This window comes from Rattus norvegicus, chromosome 7 (assembly GCF_021556685.1).
Source record: "Rattus norvegicus strain SHRSP/BbbUtx chromosome 7, alternate assembly SHRSP_T2T, whole genome shotgun sequence".
Lineage (NCBI taxonomy): Eukaryota > Metazoa > Chordata > Mammalia > Rodentia > Muridae > Rattus > Rattus norvegicus.
The window spans coordinates 37282302-37302160 of NC_141540.1; the positions used below are offsets into that span (position 1 = coordinate 37282302).

A 19859-nucleotide genomic window follows, 5' to 3' on the forward strand; every position below is an offset into this window, starting at 1 on the left:
ACAGGACACTGAACAGCCAGGCCAGTAGTCATGAGAGCTGACAGGGCAAGGCCACAGGCCTAGGGAAAAAACAACAGGAAGTGGTGTCTGGGCTCCTTTGTATAAGGTAGGAACATGGTGACTCAGCACTTCCTGCCGTAGGCCTACCACACCCTCCGCTGAGCCGAGCTGCCTTCCCTTGTCAGGCTGCCCCCGGTCCCTGAAGGAACCACCTGGAGACTTTCAAATACAAAATAGAAGGGCAGACTTTGTAGTTGTTATGGCTGTTACTGTACCTCATTACAGTTTTACTTATTTACATGTTGTTTTTCAATATTTAAAAGAAAAAATAAGAAAAACAAATCGAACCCTGCAGACTGGGAAGGGTATCAAGCCAAATGCTAAGCAGCTAAAGGAGTTTGCTTCTCGCTTCGGAGCCACACTTACTTTTATTTGACACAGGCTGTCTCCAACCTTCAGAAGCTTCTCGTTGTAATAGTCGGCCGGCAGCCGGGGGGCGTATTTGGTCCAGATATTAAACAGAGTGGTGGCACTGTAAATAAAGGAAAAGGATGTCTTCAGAAAGAGCAGGCAGCCTCAGTTAGTCAGTGGGCCACCCCTTTAACACTTGCCTTGTGCTGAGTCTTTCTCTTATTCCTCATTGTTAATGTCTACTAACAAACATTATTAAAGCCAGGACGTGCCCAATGTGGAACCCTTTTTACATGTGTGTGTTTTTTTTTTTTTTTTTTTTGGTTCTTTTTTTCGGAGCTGGGGACCGAACCCAGGGCCTTGCGCTTCCTAGGCAAGCGCTCTACCACTGAGCTACTACCCCAGCCCTTACATGTGTTTTTTTAAAAAACTCCTTTTGAAAGGAGCTTTTAACTTCACAGTGAAGGAAATCCAGAGGTGTCCCTCCACTCCCATCCCCAGGTATGAACAAGCTGTGTGGTCTCTATCAGTGTCCACCCTTCTGGGGTTCTTTGTCGCCCGAAAGATCTTAGCGATGTCTCAGAAAGAAGTCCAAGGACCAAGTCACTAAAGGAAGAAGCACAGTGCAGGCTAGGTAAAGAGCCCAGAAGCTGCCAGAAGATGGAGCAAAAGTCATGCCTTTTAAGCTAGGCATGGAATAGAAATAGACTATTAATAAAGGAGAAAGCACTCCTGAGGCAGGAAGTGAGCCAGTGAACCAAGGAAAGAGCCATATGGTATATGATCTGTTATAGCTCCCTCCTCTCTCTTCTTTGCATTTCATTCGCTCCACACATGCTCCGTTCCTCAGGCTGTGTCAGGACTCCCACTGTTCCTCTGCAGACTGGCTCCTTTCTTATGTTAACCTTTATATATATATAGGGATATATATATATATATATATATATATATATATATATATATATATATATATATAGAGAGAGAGAGAGAGAGAGAGAGAGAGAGAGAGAGAGTGGTTTTGCCTTGCATGCATGTGTGCCATGTGCATGCAGTGCCCAGGAAGACCAGAAGGGGGCATCAGATCACCTATCGCCATCTACAGGTGGTTGTTAGGCAGGGAACTGAACCAAGTAGTCGGCAAAAGATGCAAGTTCCCTTAACCACTGAGCCATCTCTCCAGCCCCTTCCCGTGTTCATCTTGATGTAGCTTCTGTTTCGGTTTCTACTTTTTTACTGTATCTTGTTACAACTGATGAGGCTGCCCCTAGCACATCAAGAATTGACAAAGTCCAGGGTTTCTGGCAGGGTTCACTCTGCTGTGGTACTTCTGATGAGCTTTTGACAACTGTATAATGATACTTAACAGCACTGTCTCAAGATACAATGTTTCGCCGTCCTGAGATTCTTCTGGGCTCCACCTACACATTTCTCCCTTGCTCCCTAATCACTGATCTTTTTACTGTTGCCATAACTTTACTCTTGCAGAATGCCACATAGTATAGAATCTTTTCAGACTGCCTTCTTTCTTTTAGGAATATGTATCTACATTCCTCTATGTCTTTTCCCGGTTCACCAGTTTGCTTCTTATACTGATTAATATTCCATGATTGGATAAGATCGTTACTTATCTTTCATTAACCTCATAAAGAACATGATGACTGCTTATACATTTTAACAATTATAAAGCTGATATCCATATCTGGGGCTGGAGAAACAGTTCAGTTAATAAAGCGCTTATCACATAACATGAGGACCTGCGTTGGAGAACATGTAAACAGCCAGGTCCTGTGGCACTTGCTTGTAATCTCAAGGAAGCAGAGGCAGGAGGATCTCTATGATTCAGTAGCCTATCCTAATTTGTAAGTCCCAGATTCCAGTAAGAGACCCTGTCTAGAAAACAAAAGATAGCTCTTGGTGGAGGATTCAAGGTTGAACTCTGGCCTACACACACACACACAGGTGGGGGAAGGAAAGAGCGGAGGGAGAGAGGTTATTATGTGGATTTTATGTGGATATAATTATAATCCTCCTTTGGTTAAGTGCCAAAAGCCACAATTACTAGACAGAATTATTAAGGGTATGCTTAGCTTTGTGAGAAATGATAACTTGTCTTCCATGAGGCTACATCTACCATTCTGCAACTCCTCCAGCAAGGGGCTTCTGTTCCCTTTCACCAGCATTCAGAGCTGCTGAGTCCTGGGTTTTAGCCTTGTAGTCATCGGCCTTGTAGGCAATCTCACCATTGTTTGGATTTGAGGCCCCCCAATGTTGTTGCATGTGGGGCATCTTCTCGGGTTTATGTTCCATCAGTGATACCTCTTTGGTGAGATGTCTGTTGGCTCTTTGGCCAGTTTTTTTTTTTTTGGTCAATATACATATATATATATATATATATATATATTATTATTATTATTATTATTAACTTGAGTATTTCTTACTTACATTTCGAGTTTTATTCCCTTTCCCGGTTTACGGGCCAACATCCCTTTGGCCCTCCCCCTCCCCTTCGATATGGGTGTTCCCCTCCCAATCCTCCCCCCATTGCCGCCCTCCCCCCAACAATCACGTTCACTGGGGGTTCAGTCTTAGCAGGACCCAGGGCTTCCCCTTACACTGGTGATCTTACTAGGATATTCAATGCTACCTATGAGGTCAGAGTCCAGGGTCAGTCCATGTATAGTCTTTAGGTAGTGGCTTAGTCCCTGGAAGCTCTGGTTGCTTGGCATTGTTGTTCATATGGGGTCTCGAGCCCCTTCAAGCTTTCCAGTTCTTTCTCTGATTCCTTCAACGGGGGTCCTGTTCTCAGTTCAGTGGTTTGCTGCTGGCATTCGCCTCTGTATTTGCTGTATTCTGGCTGTGTCTCTCAGGAGCGATCTACATCCGGCTCCTGTCGGTCTGCACTTCTTTGCTTCATCCATCTTGTCTAATTGGATGGCTGTATATGTATGGGCCACATGTGGGGCAGGCTCTGAATGGGTGTGCCTTCTGTCTCTGTTTTAATCTTTGCCTCTCTATTCCCTGCCAAGGGTAATCTTTTTCCTCATTTAAAGAAGGAGTGAAGCATTCACATTTTGATCATCCGTCTTGAGTTTCGTTTGTTCTAGGGATCTAGGGTAATTCAAGCATTTGGGCTAATAGCCACTTATCAATGAGTGCATACCATGTATGTCTTTCTGTGATTGGGTTAGCTCACTCAGGATGATATTTTCCAGTTCCAACCATTTGCCTACGAATTTCATAAAGTCATTGTTTTTGATAGCTGAGTAATATTCCATTGTGTAGATGTACCACATTTTCTGTATCCATTCCTCTGTTGAAGGGCATCTGGGTTCTTTCCAGTTTCTGGCTATTATAAATAAGGCTGCAATGAACATAGTGGAGCACGTGTCTCTTTTATATGTTGAGGCATCTTTTGGGTATATGCCCAAGAGAGGTATAGCTGGATCCTCAGGCAGTTCAATGTCCAATTTTCTGAGGAACCTCCAGACTGATTTCCAGAATGGTTGTACCAGTCTGCAATCCCACCAACAATGGAGGAGTGTTCCTCTTTCTCCACATCCTCGCCAGCATTTGTTGTCACCTGAGTTTTTGATCTTAGCCATTCTCACTGGTGTGAGGTGAAATCTCAGGGTTGTTTTGATTTGCATTTCCCGTATGACTAAAGATGTTGAACATTTCTTTAGGTGTTTCTCAGCCATTCGGCATTCCTCAGCTGTGAATTCTTTGTTTAGCTCTGAACCCCATTTTTAATAGGGTTATTTGTCTCCCTGCGGTCTAACTTCTTGAGTTCTTTGTATATTTTGGATATAAGGCCTCTATCTGTTGTAGGATTGGTAAAGATCTTTTCCCAATCTTTTGGTTGCCGTTTCGTCCTAACCATAGTGTCCTTTGCCTTACAGAAGCTTTACAGTTTTATGAGATCCCATTTGTCGATTCTTAATCTTAGAGCATAAGCCATTGGTGTTTTGTTCAGGAAATTTTTTCCAGTGCCCATGTGTTCGATATGCTGCCCTAGTTTTTCTTCTATTAGTTTGAGTGTATCTGGTTTGATGTGGAGGTCCTTGATCCACTTGGACTTAAGCTTTGTACAGGGTGATAAGGATGGATCGATCTGCATTCTTCTACATGTTGACCTCCAGTTGAACCAGCACCATTTGCTGAAAATGCTATCTTTTTTCCATTGGATGGTTTTGGCTCCTTTGTCAAAAATCAAGTGACCATAGGTGTGTGGGTTCATTTCTGGGTCTTCAATTCTGTTCCATTGGTCTATCTGTCTGTCTCTGTACCAATACCATGCAGTTTTTATCACTATTGCTCTGTAATACTGCTTGAGTTCAGGGATAGTGATTCCCCCTGAAGTCCTTTTATTGTTGAGGATAGTTTTAGCTATCCTGGGTTTTTTGTTATTCCAGATGAATTTGCAAATTGTTCTGTCTAACTCTTTGAAGAAGTGGATTGGTATTTTGATGGGGATTGAATTGAATCTGTAAATCGCTTTTGGTAAAATTGGCCAATTTTTAAAAACAGGTTGGTTTGAGGTTTTTTGGGTTGATTTTTAAGAATCTGATGCATATTGTAGACTACAGTTTTTTTTAATCATATATGGATTTCGCCAAGCATTTAGTCTACAGCCCAGCCAAGCAATGACAGTTCTCTCCTTTAATCCCAGTACTTAGGAGGCAAAGGCAGGCAGACCTCTGAGTTTGAGGCCAGCCTGATCTACAGAGTGAGTTCCAGGGCAGCCAGGGGTATACAGAGAAACCTTGTCTCAAAACAACAACATCAAAACTCACAGCCTTGGGGCTTGAGAGATGGCTCAGTGGTTAAGAGCACTGACTGCTCTTCCCAGAGGTCCTGAGTTCAAATCCCAGCAACCACATGGTGGCTCACAACCATCTGTAATGGGATCCAGTGTCCTCTTCTGGTGTGTCTGAAGACAGCTACAGTGTACTCATATAAATAATAAATAAATAAGTCTTTAAAAAAAACTTCACAGCCTATGCTGCCTATTTTTCTTCATACTTTTTATACAAAGATCCTTAATTTTGACCAACTTAAGCTTGTTCATGTATTTGGAGTTATGTTTAGAAAGTAATTGCCAACCCAAGGTCACCCAGATTTTCTCTTAGGAATCTTGCTGTTTTGAGCATTACATCTAAGACAGGTGGTCCTTTGAGTTGCTGTCCAGGATGGGGGCAGTCTGTACCTAATTTTATTTTCTTGTATGTAGTTGTTGAGTATCGGCAGCATCAATCTGTTTCACTCTGTTCCTTTGTCAAACCGCAGACTGTATGTCTGAACTGTGTGTTCTTCCTCACTGACTTGCCCATCCTTTCACCAATATCACACATACCTAGACTGCTACAGCTGTTTCTAAATCCTAAGAGTGTGCTGTATTGATCCGCCAGCTTTGTGTCTTTGGTTTCTGTGCGTTTGTATCTCATTACAAACAAGGTAGAAAATGAACAGAGACAGGCTTGTGGACCTCCCTTTTCCCAGGGGTCATTGGCCACCGGCCCATGAGGACAAAGGGAGCAGAGTCGATAAATAGGTTTTCAGGTGACCTATGATTATGAACAGAAATGACTTGGGGATAAAGATCAATTTTTTTTATTCATTTATTATATATAAGTACACTGTAGCTGTCTTCAGATACACCAGAAGAGGGCATCAGATCTCTTTACAGATGGTTGTGAGCCACCATGTGGTTGCTGGGAATTGAACTCATGACCTCTAGAAGAGCAGTCGGGTGCTCTTAACCGCTGAGCCATCTCTCCAGCCCGATAAAGGTCAATTTTATTTGGGGGTAAATCAAGGGTTACATAGTTTGGGGGAAGGTGGTAGGAATATTGGGATGGGAGGAAGCAAAGATCATTGGCAGAAGGCTAAGGTTATGAGATGCCTTGTTAGCATGGGGAAGCATTCCAGGAATCTCAGGTGCTTGCTGAATGGGTTTGATACCTGGAGAAAGGATGCTGGACCTGTAACCTCACCAAGGATAAATTACATTCTGAAGGTAAAGGGTATGGAGGTTCCCAGCTCCCCGGACAAGTTCAAAGAAGGAGAAATCTGCTGGTAAAGGAAATCCACAATTTGCATTGAGCATCAAATTTTGACCTTAGCTGGGCTTCCCAACACAGGGGAATGTGTCAAAATTACAGGCATGTGCTACCACTTCCAAGATAGTATTCACTTCTTGTCTCAAGAGATATGAATACCTAATACAGGTAGAATGTTTGTTTTCCTATTGCTGTGATAAAATACTCTGATATTTAAGACAACTTAAGAGGGGAAATGGTCTCTTCTGTTTCACAAGTGAAGGTACAGCCCATCATGACAGAGGAGTCAAGGCAGCAAGAGCAAGAAATGCCTGGTCGTGATATATCCAAAATCGAGACCTCATGTTTACCGGTCTGTACAGTCCAGAATGCTAACTCAGGGGGTGGAGCCATCACAGTCTGGGTCTTCCCACCTCTTATCAAAATGGTGTCCCACAGGCATGTGAACTTAAAGAAGCCCTCACAGGTTTTACAGAGGCTCCTAGGCAATTCGAGATTCTGTCAGGTTGGCAACTAACACTAACTCCACAGTAGTCAAGGAAAGTATAAAGCAGCAGTTCTCAGCCTTCCTAACGCTTCGACCCTTTAATCCAGAATCTGTGTTTTCTGGTGCTCTTAGGGGACCCCTGAGAAAGAGTCCTTCAATCCCCAATAGTGTCGTGACCCATGGGTTGAGAACCACTGGTATAGAGGAAGCAAAGAGGAAGGGAGGGAAGATGAAGGGGAAGGAAGGATGAGAAAGGGGGAGGGGATGGTGACTGGAGCAACAGTAGGTAGGTTGGGAAAATTCTTGCTTTTATTTTATTCCAAGAAGAGCTCAAATATCCAGTCAATCCTTCCTCCCACCACATAAAATGAAAACAAGCCATCGGTATTATAGAAGTGGTTTTTAATAAAAATGAAGAAGGTAATAAATTATTGCCTAATTTATTCATTCTTTGAGTTAACACTGATCTCTTCTCTTTGGCCAGAATATTATGAGTATGACACTGATCTCTTCTCTTTCTCCAGAATGTTATGAGTGCCTCTGGGATTAAAAAAAAAATCCAAACTCCCCTTAAAACTACCCAATGCTGCCTTCTAACATCCTAGACACAGACCTTGTTGGGAACAGAACGAATCCTCCTAGAAACAAGCACACTGTTGGAGCCTTAACCCCACAGGGGCAACTGCACTGGGAACCTCACTGCCTCTGAGGAAGCAATTAAGGTTAAATGAGGCCACATAGTAGGATCTTGGTCTGAGGGGATTACTCTCCTTCCCAGAAGGGATTCCCAGAGTTTCTTCAGAACTATGCAAAAAACAAACAAACAAACAAAGGCTTTCTTTAAGCCACTCAGTCTGTGACATCTTGTTAAGCAGGAGAACTGAAGAATATAGAATTGGTGGTGACATGTGCCTTTAATCCCAGCACTTGGAAGGCAGAGACAGGCAGATCTCTGAGTTTGAGGTCAACTTGGTCTACGGAGTGGGTTCCAGGACAGCCGGGGGCTACGCAGAGAAACCCTGTCTCAAAAACCGAACAAAAACCCTGCAAATTGGTACTGACTTCTCACATGTACTCATCAAACCATTCATGAGACAGTATCTGCAGATACAGATCAATTGATTCATTAAGGCAATTAAATGATACTGATTGGGTCCCCAGTTGAGTAAAGGGGACGTAGCACCCCCTACCTTTATGGAATAAGAAAAGAAAGACAGTTTCTTTGTTCGTTTTGTATTCTACTTGCTGTCTCTCTCATGAAGTTCCACAGTATTTAGATGCAATAAATTCAAGAAATCTACCCAGCCGGGCCCAAATCCTTTCATTCTGTACCTAAAACAGTTAATTCGACCGAGGCTTACAGATGAGGTGACTGTCAGGTTTGTTATTCATAGAAGCAAAATACCAGCTTAATTAAGTCAATCTGGGTTATGTAATGAGAAAAGAGCTTTCTTTCTCCTTTTTATTTATTTATTATTTCTTTTTACAGGATCTGAAGCTCGGGAATGCTGCTCATTAGGAATGCCTTACGTAATGCAGGGGCAAAAAGTATCCTCTATAGCCCAGGGTGGCCTGAAACATATTGTTATAGTCCAGGCTGACCTCAGACTCAAACCATTCCCCCATGTCAGCTGCCAGGGGTTGGAATCACAGGCATGGGCCACCCTGGCCAGCTTTAAGAATAAAAAGCTAACGAGTTTCATTCTGCTGATTGGCTATAACAGCTAGGAGATGTTCTGAATGTCCTAAAGAAAATTCTTACAGTATAATCAGAATATCTAGTGCTTATGACAAAAGCTCATTTTAAAATATAACACGTTTATATAATGGCATTGTTCGTATATAATCAAGATTTTTTTCTTCTTCTTCTTTTTTTTTTTTTTTTTTTTTTGGTACTATACATTTTTATGCTTGTGGAAAGTCCTATAGTTAGAAAAAAGAAAAGAAAAGCTTTGATTTTAAGAAAAACCATCTGTCAAGCATGTTATAAAAGCAACTCCTATCTCCTGGGCTCCCAACCGACTTCCCAATACCACTCTTGCCCCACTGGGACATCATCACCCAAGCAGCATTTTCAAATAAAAATTACATAAGGGCGATCCCTTCCCAGGAAGGTGTTCCTCCAGCAGCTGACCTCTACAGTCCTCCGAGCCCCACCGCTTCATCTAATGGCATAGCCCACTGTTGTACCCGTGTTTCCCAGGCTGGCCCTGAATGGGCTTCTCTCTATTCATTCAAGATGCTTGGTTCTTCCCAGCCCAGGATCTCTCCTTTCTCTCTGTTTGCCTGGTTGACTCGTGCACATTCTCCTTGGCTCAGCTTAACCTTGCCTCTCTTGCCCCTCCTTTGAAAGCAAGCTGCCATTGAGCTCCCCCTGGGCCTCTACTGGAGAGCCACCTACTTTAACACGCAGGCGGGCAAAACGCCCTTCCACGTGACATAAAAAGAAATAGATCTGTTTTGGACGCTGGAGAAAATACAAGATAATAGAGTCGTCGGGTTCCCGCGGTATCGAATGTCTGTGGAGTGTTTGCTGTGTTCCAATCCCCAGGCTATCGACTAGACATGGAGCAATGCAGAAGGGAAAAAAAAATTATCCCAAGCTTACCAGGAAGCTTTTATGTTTTAATAAAAAAAAAAAAGACAAGCAATATACAAGAAAATGAAAAGTTAAGTAAAATACCAATTGATAGATAATTCTGATTTAGGCAGAAGAAGAAAAAAATAAACCTGTCTTGGATAGCGATGACTGAACAGAGACAGGGAGGAAGAGGGAGAGCCAGGTAACTGGAAATCTGGAAGAAAAACCTCCCAGACAAAGGAAACCACAAATAGCCTCTGGGGCAAGAAACTAGCATTTCTTTGGCAAGTCCCAGGAAAAGTGCTGAGCTCGGACAACGGAAAGGCTGGGGCAGATCCTCAGACCCCGGAGAACAAAGAGGGTCTTAAGTGCATGCTAGAAGCTGTGGCAATCAATATATATAGACTTCAGCTAGGAGCAGCTGATGTGCTCGCAAAGAACACCCTGACGGCTACGGAGGAGACGCAGTGGAAGCGGAAGAAAAGTGGACCTCTGGCCTGGAATGCTGAGCACCGGGATTCTAGAGGTCGGACAAAGGGAAACCATTCAGATAGGACGTGTGTGGGAGCGAGGCTGGGTGGGTAGTGTGCTCTCCTTGGGCTTTCTTTACACGGGGTCTCACTCAGCTGGCCTTGAACTCAGGATCCTCCAACTCAGCCTCCGATGTTGGGGTGATAGGCAGGCAGCACCATGCTGGGCAAAAGCCACTGTTTCAGTTTGTTGTTTTATCTTATCTTATTTGTCCTCACTCCTTGGTCAACAACTCCCTCCCCCTCCCCCTCCCCCTCCCCCTTCCCCTCCCCCTCCCCCTCCCCCTTCCCCTCCCCTCCTCCTCCATCAGCAGGATATGCTGCAGTTGATTCTTCCTTTCCCAGGAATCACTTTCTCTCCCGGGCTCTGGGAGCACCAGCTACTTCCTGGTTCTCCTCCGACCTTCCTGGCCTCTCAGTCTTTGTAGGTTACTACAGGATGGATCATCCCAAAGGCTCTGCCCTTCACTGTCCTCTGCACCTAAACCCACTCCCTTGGCTAAGTTACCGGTCATCGTATTAAACGTCGTTAATGGACTGATGAATCCCAGGGGTGTTTCACTTCTGACCTCCAGCCCTGCCTGGGTGCTGACTTACAACTGCAGTATCTCTAAAACCAAACTCTCCAGTTTATTTTCTCCCATCTAAACCTGCTCTTCCTACTCTCACAGTGCCCAGCTTTTTCACAACTTTTTCCTGTGTAGCCTACTCTACAAAGAAACCCTTATACATTGTCCCCAGCCCTCCAACAACATCCCTCTTCCCCTTTCTTCCTCTTCCCCTTTCTTCCTCTTCCTCCTCTTCCTCCTGCTTTTCTTCTTCCTCCTCCTCCTCTTTTTTTTCAAGACAGGGTTTCTCTGTGTAGCCCTAGCTGTCCTGGAACTAATTCTGTAGACCAAGCAGGCTTTGAACTCAGAGATCCTCCTGCCTCTGCCCTCCAACTACTGGAATTAAAGACATATGCCACCACCATCCTGCTTTGTCTTCAACTTTCAAAAACAAGAAAAAAATAAGATACCTTTTTCTGGTTTTCTCTATCTATCTTCCTTACCACCCCATTTCTAATTGCAACAGTCATCAGATATCCCTTGGCCATATCCCCTGCTTTACTCTTCAGGGAAAAGTAATCTCTCTCTCTCTCTCTCTCTCTCTCTCTCTCTCTCTCTCTCTCTCTCTCTGTAAAATGTGTCTGCTGGCTTCTCCCCTACTTTCAGAGGGCTTAGTGTGAAGTCCTCTAATAGATTTATGAAGAGATAATTAGCACTGAACATCATATATACTATATTTTCTTCTATTCACACACACACACACACACACACACACACACACACACACACACATATCCTTTGGGGAGGGGAAGGTTTATTGCACTTGTGGGTTACAGTCCAGTCCATGACCAAGTGGTAATAGGCCAGGATCTCAAAGCAGGAACCTGGAGACAGGAACTGAAGCAGAAGCCATGGAGGAGCATTGCTTACTGGTTTGTTTCCCCTTGGCTTACTTGGCTATTTTCCTTGTACAACCCAGGCCCACCTGACCAAAATTAGCACTCACTGCTCAGGGTAGACTACACCCTCTGATACTAATCAGCAATCAATAAAACGCCCTATAGACATTCCACAAGGCCAATCTGACGGAGGTAATTCCTCCAGAAGAGGTTCCTTCTTCCAAGAAGCGTCAAGTTGACAACCAAGATCAGCCATCACGTGACAAAGTGTCCCTTATGAACAAGGTACAATAAGAGATGAGCTATTCTAGGGTGGAACAAGTATAACCAACTACATAGAAGTTACATGAGTGGGCTGGAGAGATGGCTCACGGTTAAGAGCACTGACTGCTCTTCCAGAGGTCCTGAGTTCAAATCCTAGCAACCACATGGTGGCTCATGGCCATCTGTAAGGGGATCTGATGTCCTCTTCTGGTATGTCTGAAGACAGCTACAATGTATTCATATAAATAAGATAAACAAATCTTTACAAAAAAAGTTACATGAACATGGTGACTCTCGAAGCATCTATCCGTTCTGTGGGTCTTGGTCATTCAAACATACATTTTTTCACTTTTTCTTATTGAAACACTCTTTTTTTTTCCACTTACAGGAGGAATTTACACCTTCTCCTTGGTACATCTGCATCCCCAGCATCATTACTCTTGGGCTTCATGATTATTAAGTAAAATACGGGTGATGTTAACACAAATCCTGAGTTACTGTGACAGTCAGTCTGATAACCAAGATGGCTAACGAACAAATGGACCAATGAAGACTACAGTGTGCTGGACAAAGGGGTGATTCAAATCCTGGGTGGGTCAGAACAGGGCAGAGCAAGATTTTACCAGACAGCTCAGAAGGGACTATAAACAATGTTAACTGTTTGCTTCTGGAATTTTCCATTTAAGATTTTCATAGCCTTTGACCACGGGTAAGTGAAACTGGGGGTCAGGGGAGTAGATATGGGGGCTGTGGGGGTGGGAATACTGTGTCCCATCTTTGTTTAGTACAAGATTATACTCACAGAAATATATGATTTGGGGAAGAGGGGTTTACTGTTAACTTGATGCCTTCCTAGTTTTGAGAAAAGTGCCTTTCAAAGATGTAGCTACTAGGTACAAGATGTAGCTCAAGCAAATCGTTAAGATGTTTGAATAAATAATAAATGTAAGTTAAAACCGTGTATTCATATTAAATGCATGGCCAAAATATGTAGTTTAAAATATTCACCAGAAAGAAAAGTTATCTGCCAGTCTGGTTTTCTTTGCTGCTTGCCTATATGTCTTGTAATTACTCATTTCGAAATGCATTAGATCAGAAAACATGGCAACATGAACAAAGCCAAATCTTAGAAACAGGTAGTTTTTAGTTCACAGGATTAAGCTGGATTAACAAACAAACAAACAAACAAACAAAAATCAATCAGATGCTCAGAAAGAGCCACCAAGTTAAGAGGAAAAAGAAGTTTCTGTAATCCCAACGGAATGTAAAGAAAATAAAATGTACAAGTTCACAATATGACAGACTTGAGTCCTAACTAAAAGGATCTGGGCAACCTTCTCAGAGTTGGTCTTAAGTCTACTTTTGTTCTGTTTTGTGACCCATGGGTGAGTCAAGAGAGGCCATAAAAAGACGCTGAGACCAAACCCTGAGTTAGGAAGCTCTTCTGTGCAGACTTTTATTCTGACCTGAGAAGAAGACTTGAAATGTGTAGGAAGGGCTAATGGCTTTAAAAGCTGGGACTGCCCACAGCTCAGTTTGTCTCCAGGGCCCCGCCCCTGTCGTGGTCCACCAATGGCATCTCTTGGCGCCCTCCCCAGCGCCCTGCCTCAGCTTACCACCTCCGACGGAATTCGTGTTTCTGTTCCTCTGAGGTGGCTAGAGCCTTATTCTTCTTCATAAAGCCCAACAGCTCCCGGATCTCCTTCTCGCAAGAGGCCAGGAGCGGGTTTTTACCATCCAGGGGCCCGTAGAAGGCGGCAGAGGGCAGCAAGTCCTCGGAGCGGGTCCAGTGCGGAGGGATGGTGGAGCTCGACTTGGACTCGGTGGGCGACTTGAGAACCGCGGTGGAGGTCGGTGGCGGCGTTGGGGGCAGTTGCGCCGGCGACACCGATGTCTCAGAGCCCGGGGATACCTCAGAAGAGCTGGAGGAGTTGTTGGAGGACGCCATGTCTACCAGAGTCCAGCAGGTTAGGGGCTGGTGTACAAGCGGTTGCCAGGCAACGATCTCGCAGCAACCTAGCCACCGGCACGCTTTCCGGAAGCACAGCGGCCCCTAGAGGGAGAGGAAAGTACCGACAGCCTGCTTAGCCCATGCTGGCCTCAAAGTCACTACCCTCCATCCTCAGTCTCTTGAGTGCAGGGATTACAGACATTCATAACCAAGGCCGCTTGAAAGAGGGTTTTAAAACAAAGAATCGATGAAAAGAAAAATAAAAATAACCATCAAAGATTTCACACTACGTTTTTTTCCCCATTTGGAGCACCTACTAATAACCATGGTTACAATAATTAAAATGGATAGGGAATTATTCCAAGCATTTTGAAACATTGCTTTTCTCATTAATCGTCATGACTTCATACTTCAGCTTCTATCCTAGCTCCTTGGTTTCACAGATTAAGAGAACATAGCTTGACTTTGACCAAACTCAGAGGATAATGGAGCATCAGGGGCTAATTATATGCTGCAAAGCCAGTGATCATACAGAATTTGTTGTCCTAATGATGCCCCCAAAAGAAAGCGTCGAAGCTGTATTCCCAAACCGGAATTAGGGAACTCTCTGACAGTCTGGTTAGGACAAGCACCTTGCATGGCTATGTTCTCTTCCCTCTGCAGTTTGGGCTTGTGACTGTGGCAATCATGGAATTACTTCCACTTCAGCTTTATCCTAAATGTCACCGTGTTCTAAATCAATGTGCCTTTTACTCGACTTTAACTTCTTGACGTTAATATACGCTATCGGTTAATATATGCATAACGTTGGCTAATAGTCCTAACGGTTATGCTAACACTAAGAAATGCTCTTTTCAGTTGGGGATTTAGCTCAGTGGTAGAACGGTTGCCTAGCAAGCGCAAGGCCCTGGGTTCGGTCCCCAGCTCCGAAAAAAAAAAAAAAAAAGAAAAAAGAAAAAACAAACGAAGAAATGCTCTTTTCTTGCCTCTCACAGGCCACGTGGAGTCACATTTATTAATTTGGGATTTGAATCTCAGTTAGCAGACCTACTTTTCCTTACAAACTATGCAAGCCCAAAATTCATTGAAGAGCCAGAGGTAGAGGGTGGTTTTAAATGCCAGGTCTTTAACACTGAAAACTACTACCAAGTTTTTCACACACAAAACGTAGATGGTGACCTTGCACCCACTGAATACTAAGCAGCTCATTAGGCTGCAAGCGTATCTCCTCCAGTTCCAATCTCATTTCTCCCGGGCCCTATGAATCCATGCTAATTCATAAGGCCAGCCCCTCCTCTGTCCTATGCACTGTACCCTGATATACTTGAAAGGAAGATCACGGGGAAATTGTTCACTGGAGCAGGTAACTATGGATAAAGAATCTTCCAGTCCACCAGTGACACACAAGGACACCAACCTCACTGTCGGAGACCAGTTCTCCAGCCAAGAGGCAGAGTCTATTCTCGATGCCCAGTATTTTATATTCGAGGTGAGCAATATAAACTGTAACATTTTTAAAGAATGCAGGTTGGGGTCGAGGGGAAGGTGTCCATTGAACTTTTGTCAAAAATATTAATAGATACCTTTTTTTAAAAATTGGCTTGCTAGATTCTCCCAGATCTCATTTTCCCTTGTTTTCACTTAGCAGCCCTGTCCACTTCAGATCAAAAGCCAGTGCAAATTGCTACTGAGAACGATCTATTGTAGTGACGACTAGAATCAGCAGGAGGCAGGATCCAATTAAATTAAAGTGGTCAGAGAAGAGGAGAGGCCAGAGAACAAAGTAGGCCTGCTCCTTCCCAGCTTTTTTACAAATGACCTTTCTCACAGTGTACAGATTTCAAAGTCGCCGGTAGAAAAAGAAATGTGACGAAACTCAAGCGCTTGAATTATGAAACGGTCTATCTTAGTCATCACCTACCCCCCCCCCAGCCCCCGCCCTGCACTCACTTCTGTTAACAATGCCTCACTGGCAGTGGGTTCTGGAAGCCTGTCTGAATATTTAAATGGGTGTTAGATTCTGAATCATCGCTGTGGAAGATGGGAGTTTCTATTATGTTCCCTTTAGCTTATAGTTGAGGGGTTTTTTAAAAGAACACTTTCAGAGATCTTCATGTAAGGAAATGCCGCCTTTATCACACTCTTCCTTCCCTTGTGTCACTTTTCCTCATTCTTCTTGTAATGAAAGACTGCATAGAGGCTACCACGGGCAAGGCGGGGCAATGTAAACACCTCCCTCAGAAATAATGCAAATTGTTCGCTCTTATAATTAATGCCTTTGCCAGCCTCGGGGATCCTCTCTGCTCGTTCGGAATCCTTCTATGTCTTAAGCTACGGTTAGAGAGATAATAAGCTGTTGTCTTCTGTTAGATATTTAACTGTTAATCACTCAGACTGCTCCTAAATAGAAATGTGTGATCCTTCAAAAAAAAAAAAAAAAGTACAGAATTCTCCTTTTCCCACTTCACCAACTAATGTGAGAACTCGAGTCCTGGCTTCCCCCTTGTTCGCCCATCCATTCCGTTAAATACCCCCATTCCTTTGTGTAGTCCTACGATCTGCACATGCGCACTCGCTCTCCCTGCAAAGAAGCAGGTGAGTGTGGACAGCTACCCATCGTGGGAAAAACACACTGTGGAATGTGTTCTGATAAGGTCAAAGGATGTTACAGAAGTCCCGAGATGCAGCTCGGGGATGGAGAGAGAATGGAGGATTCCCAGGGAGACAGTGGCGTAGCTATGGACTAGAACTGCCTCTCCTTAGCTGGAAGACCCTGCAACATTCGCTTGCCCGTTTTTTTTTTTTTTTCTAATAACCTAGAGCTGAGCCAAGGAAGCACAAAATGAGCTAGAAGGGGGAGCATGCCCAAACACAACGAGCAGCTGGAGGGTGTGTTCAGAAATCTTTATTTGGTTTTGTGTTGAGTGGAACCCTTCAGACAGAAAGGTGTTTTCTTCCCCAACCTATGACAGCTCGACGGGATTTTTTTTTTCAGCTTTAAATTGATGGAAAAGAATACTGTGGTGGTCTGAATAGGATTGGTCCCCATAGACTCATGTGTGTGAATGCTTGGCCCATAAGGAGTGGCACTATTAGGAGGTGTGGCCTGGCCGGAGTGGGCTTGGCCTTATTGGAGGAAGTGTGTTACTGAGGGTGGGCTTTGAGAATGTCATATAGGCTCAGGCTAGACCCAGTGTGAAACAGTCTCTTACTGCCTGTTGATCAAGATGTGGAACTGTCGGCTCCTTCTCCAGCACAATGCCTGCCTGCATGCCACCCTGCTTCCTGACACGACAATGATGAACTAAGCCTCTGAAACTGTAATGCTTTCCTTTGTAAGAGTTGCCTTGGTCACGGTGACTCTTCACAGCAATAAAACCCTAACTGAGACAAATACCCACATGACCATATTGATTTTCACTTCAAGTACAGTATTCAATAATGGTGGAGTCATGTTTCTGTGCACTCTGTAAAGATTATCCTTGCATTATTCAAATGACAATTGATTTCTGAACCAGCAGAGGTCTGATTCCAGGCCAGATTTTGGTATCGTTAAGCCTATCTTACCTTAGTATTTTGTAGACAGTGTTCTCCATCACCTTCTGACTAGTTAAAAGAAAAATCTTGTGGCCTATAGCAAAAAGCAGAATAGTAACATGGGACTTCCAGAGAGAGAAAAGAACTCTGGAAAAGACATGGAGGAAGAAGCAGGCTGGGAAGGAAAAAGGGTAACTAACCAGCCACATGAGGGAACTTAGATTAGCATAAAGGGGATAATTGAGTTATAAGCTAGCAGAAAACAATGCCTAGCTATAAGGCCAAAAGCTTATAAATAAACTGGGGCAGGCATAGTAAGACCCAGGGTTATACACTAAATTACATGAGATAGTCATTGCATGGTAAAATAGACTTTGCCTAGGGATAAGTTTGTCCAATTCACTAATGTAAGTGGTCGGAGCACACCTAGCGTTCATTAAGCAAGGCTATGGTATTTGGCAGGCTAGAAGTGTTAAGTTCCTCTTGACCTTACGAGACCTTCAGTTTACAACGGGCTCACCAAGACCCGTAAGTCAAGGCACCGAGGTACAAGGTAGGAACTAAAAGCCCAGTGGGTTGGGAGCTGCTCAATCAGTAAACTGGCTGTTGTGAAAAACATGAGGACTTGAATCCAGGACCCCAGCACACAAATCAAAGGAGGGTTGTGATCACGCACAGATGTGCATTCTAGTGCTCAGTGGCAGAGACCTGGAGCGCACTCACTTGACAATTAAGCCAGTCAGTGAGGTATGAGTTTGAGGAGAGACACTGTCTCCAAAGGTAAGGTGGAGATCAGTAGTAGAGTAGTAACCTCTGACCTCTACATACCCATGTGATCACTCATACACACACACAAAGCTCAGATGGTGAGACCAGAAAGTGTGACTTGAACGTTTCAATCCTCTGCTGTATTAACCCTTGCTATGCCTTGCTCAGTCCAGACCCCAGAGTCTGAAGCATTTGTTTATTTGTTTTTGTTGTTGTTGCTGCTGGGTTTTTGTTTGTTTTTTTTTTCAGAATAAGTTACTTAAAACATGTAAACTCTATAAAACAGGGCTATGTAAATATTTGCTAGTTAGAACGATTTAGTCGATAATCATTGGAAAGTTCCTAAGCAGAAAAGTGCAAGACCCAATTTGTATTTTATGTCTCAGATAGAATACTTTTGTTTTGTTGTGGTTTTGTGTTTAGTTTGTTGTCGTTTTACTGTAGTGTGCTGTGGTTTTGTTTTTGAGGCAGAGTTTCTCTGTGTAGCCTTGGCTATCCTGAAACTCACTGCAGAGACCAGGCTGGCCTCGAACTCAGAGATCTGCCTGCCTCTGTCTCCCGAGTGCTGGGATTAAAGGCACATGCCACCCCTGCCCGGCTATTAGTAACGATATTTTTATAGCAGAACAAAAGACCGGACAGTCTGGAGTGAAAATTGCGTCTTAAGCACACAGAACACCATAATAATTATATCCAGTCCACAGAGAGAGAAGTGGCCAAACTGGAAATATGGGTAGACACTGAAGCAGAGTGGGGGAAATCATGAACCCAACCACCAAAGCAAGGTGAGAGTTGGAGAGTGAGACATGATTCTCTAAGAACTGTAGTATACTGTATGTAACTATAAAAGTAGTTAATATATTAGCACTGAATTTATGGCCTTAAAACAGAGCTTATCCAAAAGCCCACAAAAATAAAAGAGAAAAACTACTTAAGCTGAGTGCATATAATATAAACCTTCGGTGCCCAAATGAAAGAGAAAAACTAAGCTGCCACTAAGAAATTACACACGCAGTGCACACCTACTGTGTGTGCGAGGTCTTGATAAATAGCAACTACAATCCGGGTGGATGGAAAGCCCAAGCCAAGACGCTTCTTCTGTAAGATGGACAGGTTTGCTTCATATTGGATAGCAGTGGATATCTGGATATACAACAAAGAGGTCAGCGATGCTAGCCAGAAACATGGAGGTCCTAAGTTTCCCAAACCTAAAATCCTCACCGGCAGATGTGTAGCTGTGGGTAACGGTTAGACCTTTGCATCCTTCAAATCTTTGATGCTTTCGAAAATACCTGCTGTTCTGAAGCACATCGCTGCTTCTAATTCAGTCCCGGAGCAGCAGACAGCCTCAGTCTTTTGTAATGGCTCTTACATATACGATGGTTCTAACCTCCGAGCTTAAAGATCCAACGTTAAGGTTTTTTTTCTGGATATTGTCTCCCTTTCCATCACACTAAACTGTGACGATTACACAACTCCTCGTTTATTCAAGATATGCCCCGACACCCACCCCACCCGGTTTCAGCACAAAGCACATTAACTAGGGGTTCTGCCATTCCTTTGGCATGTGGTCTATTTCTGCTCATAGCAGAACTTGTAATTTCCTGCTCAGGTTGTGCTGAAACCCAACCTTGCTGTTTCAGCCAGGAGGCAATCAAATATGTTGGGGGTATATTTTCAGGAAAACAAGCCTGATCTTGAGAGGCACCTGCTTTGGATTACGTCACCGTGTACTCCCCCCGAGCACAAACTATTTTTGTCTAGCAAGTGGTTCTGGGCTATTCTGGCCAGCCTGGATGGCTCAGAGGAATTTAGAAGTTCAGA

General features: G+C 43.8%; 1 protein-coding gene across 2 annotated transcripts in view; it reads right to left on the bottom strand.

The window, feature by feature from the left end:
* Cfap54 (cilia and flagella associated protein 54) overlaps positions 1-15660 on the bottom strand; it is a 283006-nt gene extending 267346 nt beyond the window's left edge. Inside the window, exons 1-3 of one of the 2 annotated variants that reach the window (XM_087557147.1) lie at positions 15314-15660; positions 13396-13832; positions 427-532 (exon numbers count right to left, since the gene is read on the bottom strand). In XM_087557147.1, the coding sequence (XP_087413273.1) occupies positions 427-532; positions 13396-13727 (438 nt within the window). In that variant the 5' untranslated portion in view covers positions 13728-13832; positions 15314-15660. 2 annotated transcript variants of the gene reach the window in all.
* Between the last annotated feature and the right edge of the window lie 4199 nt (positions 15661-19859).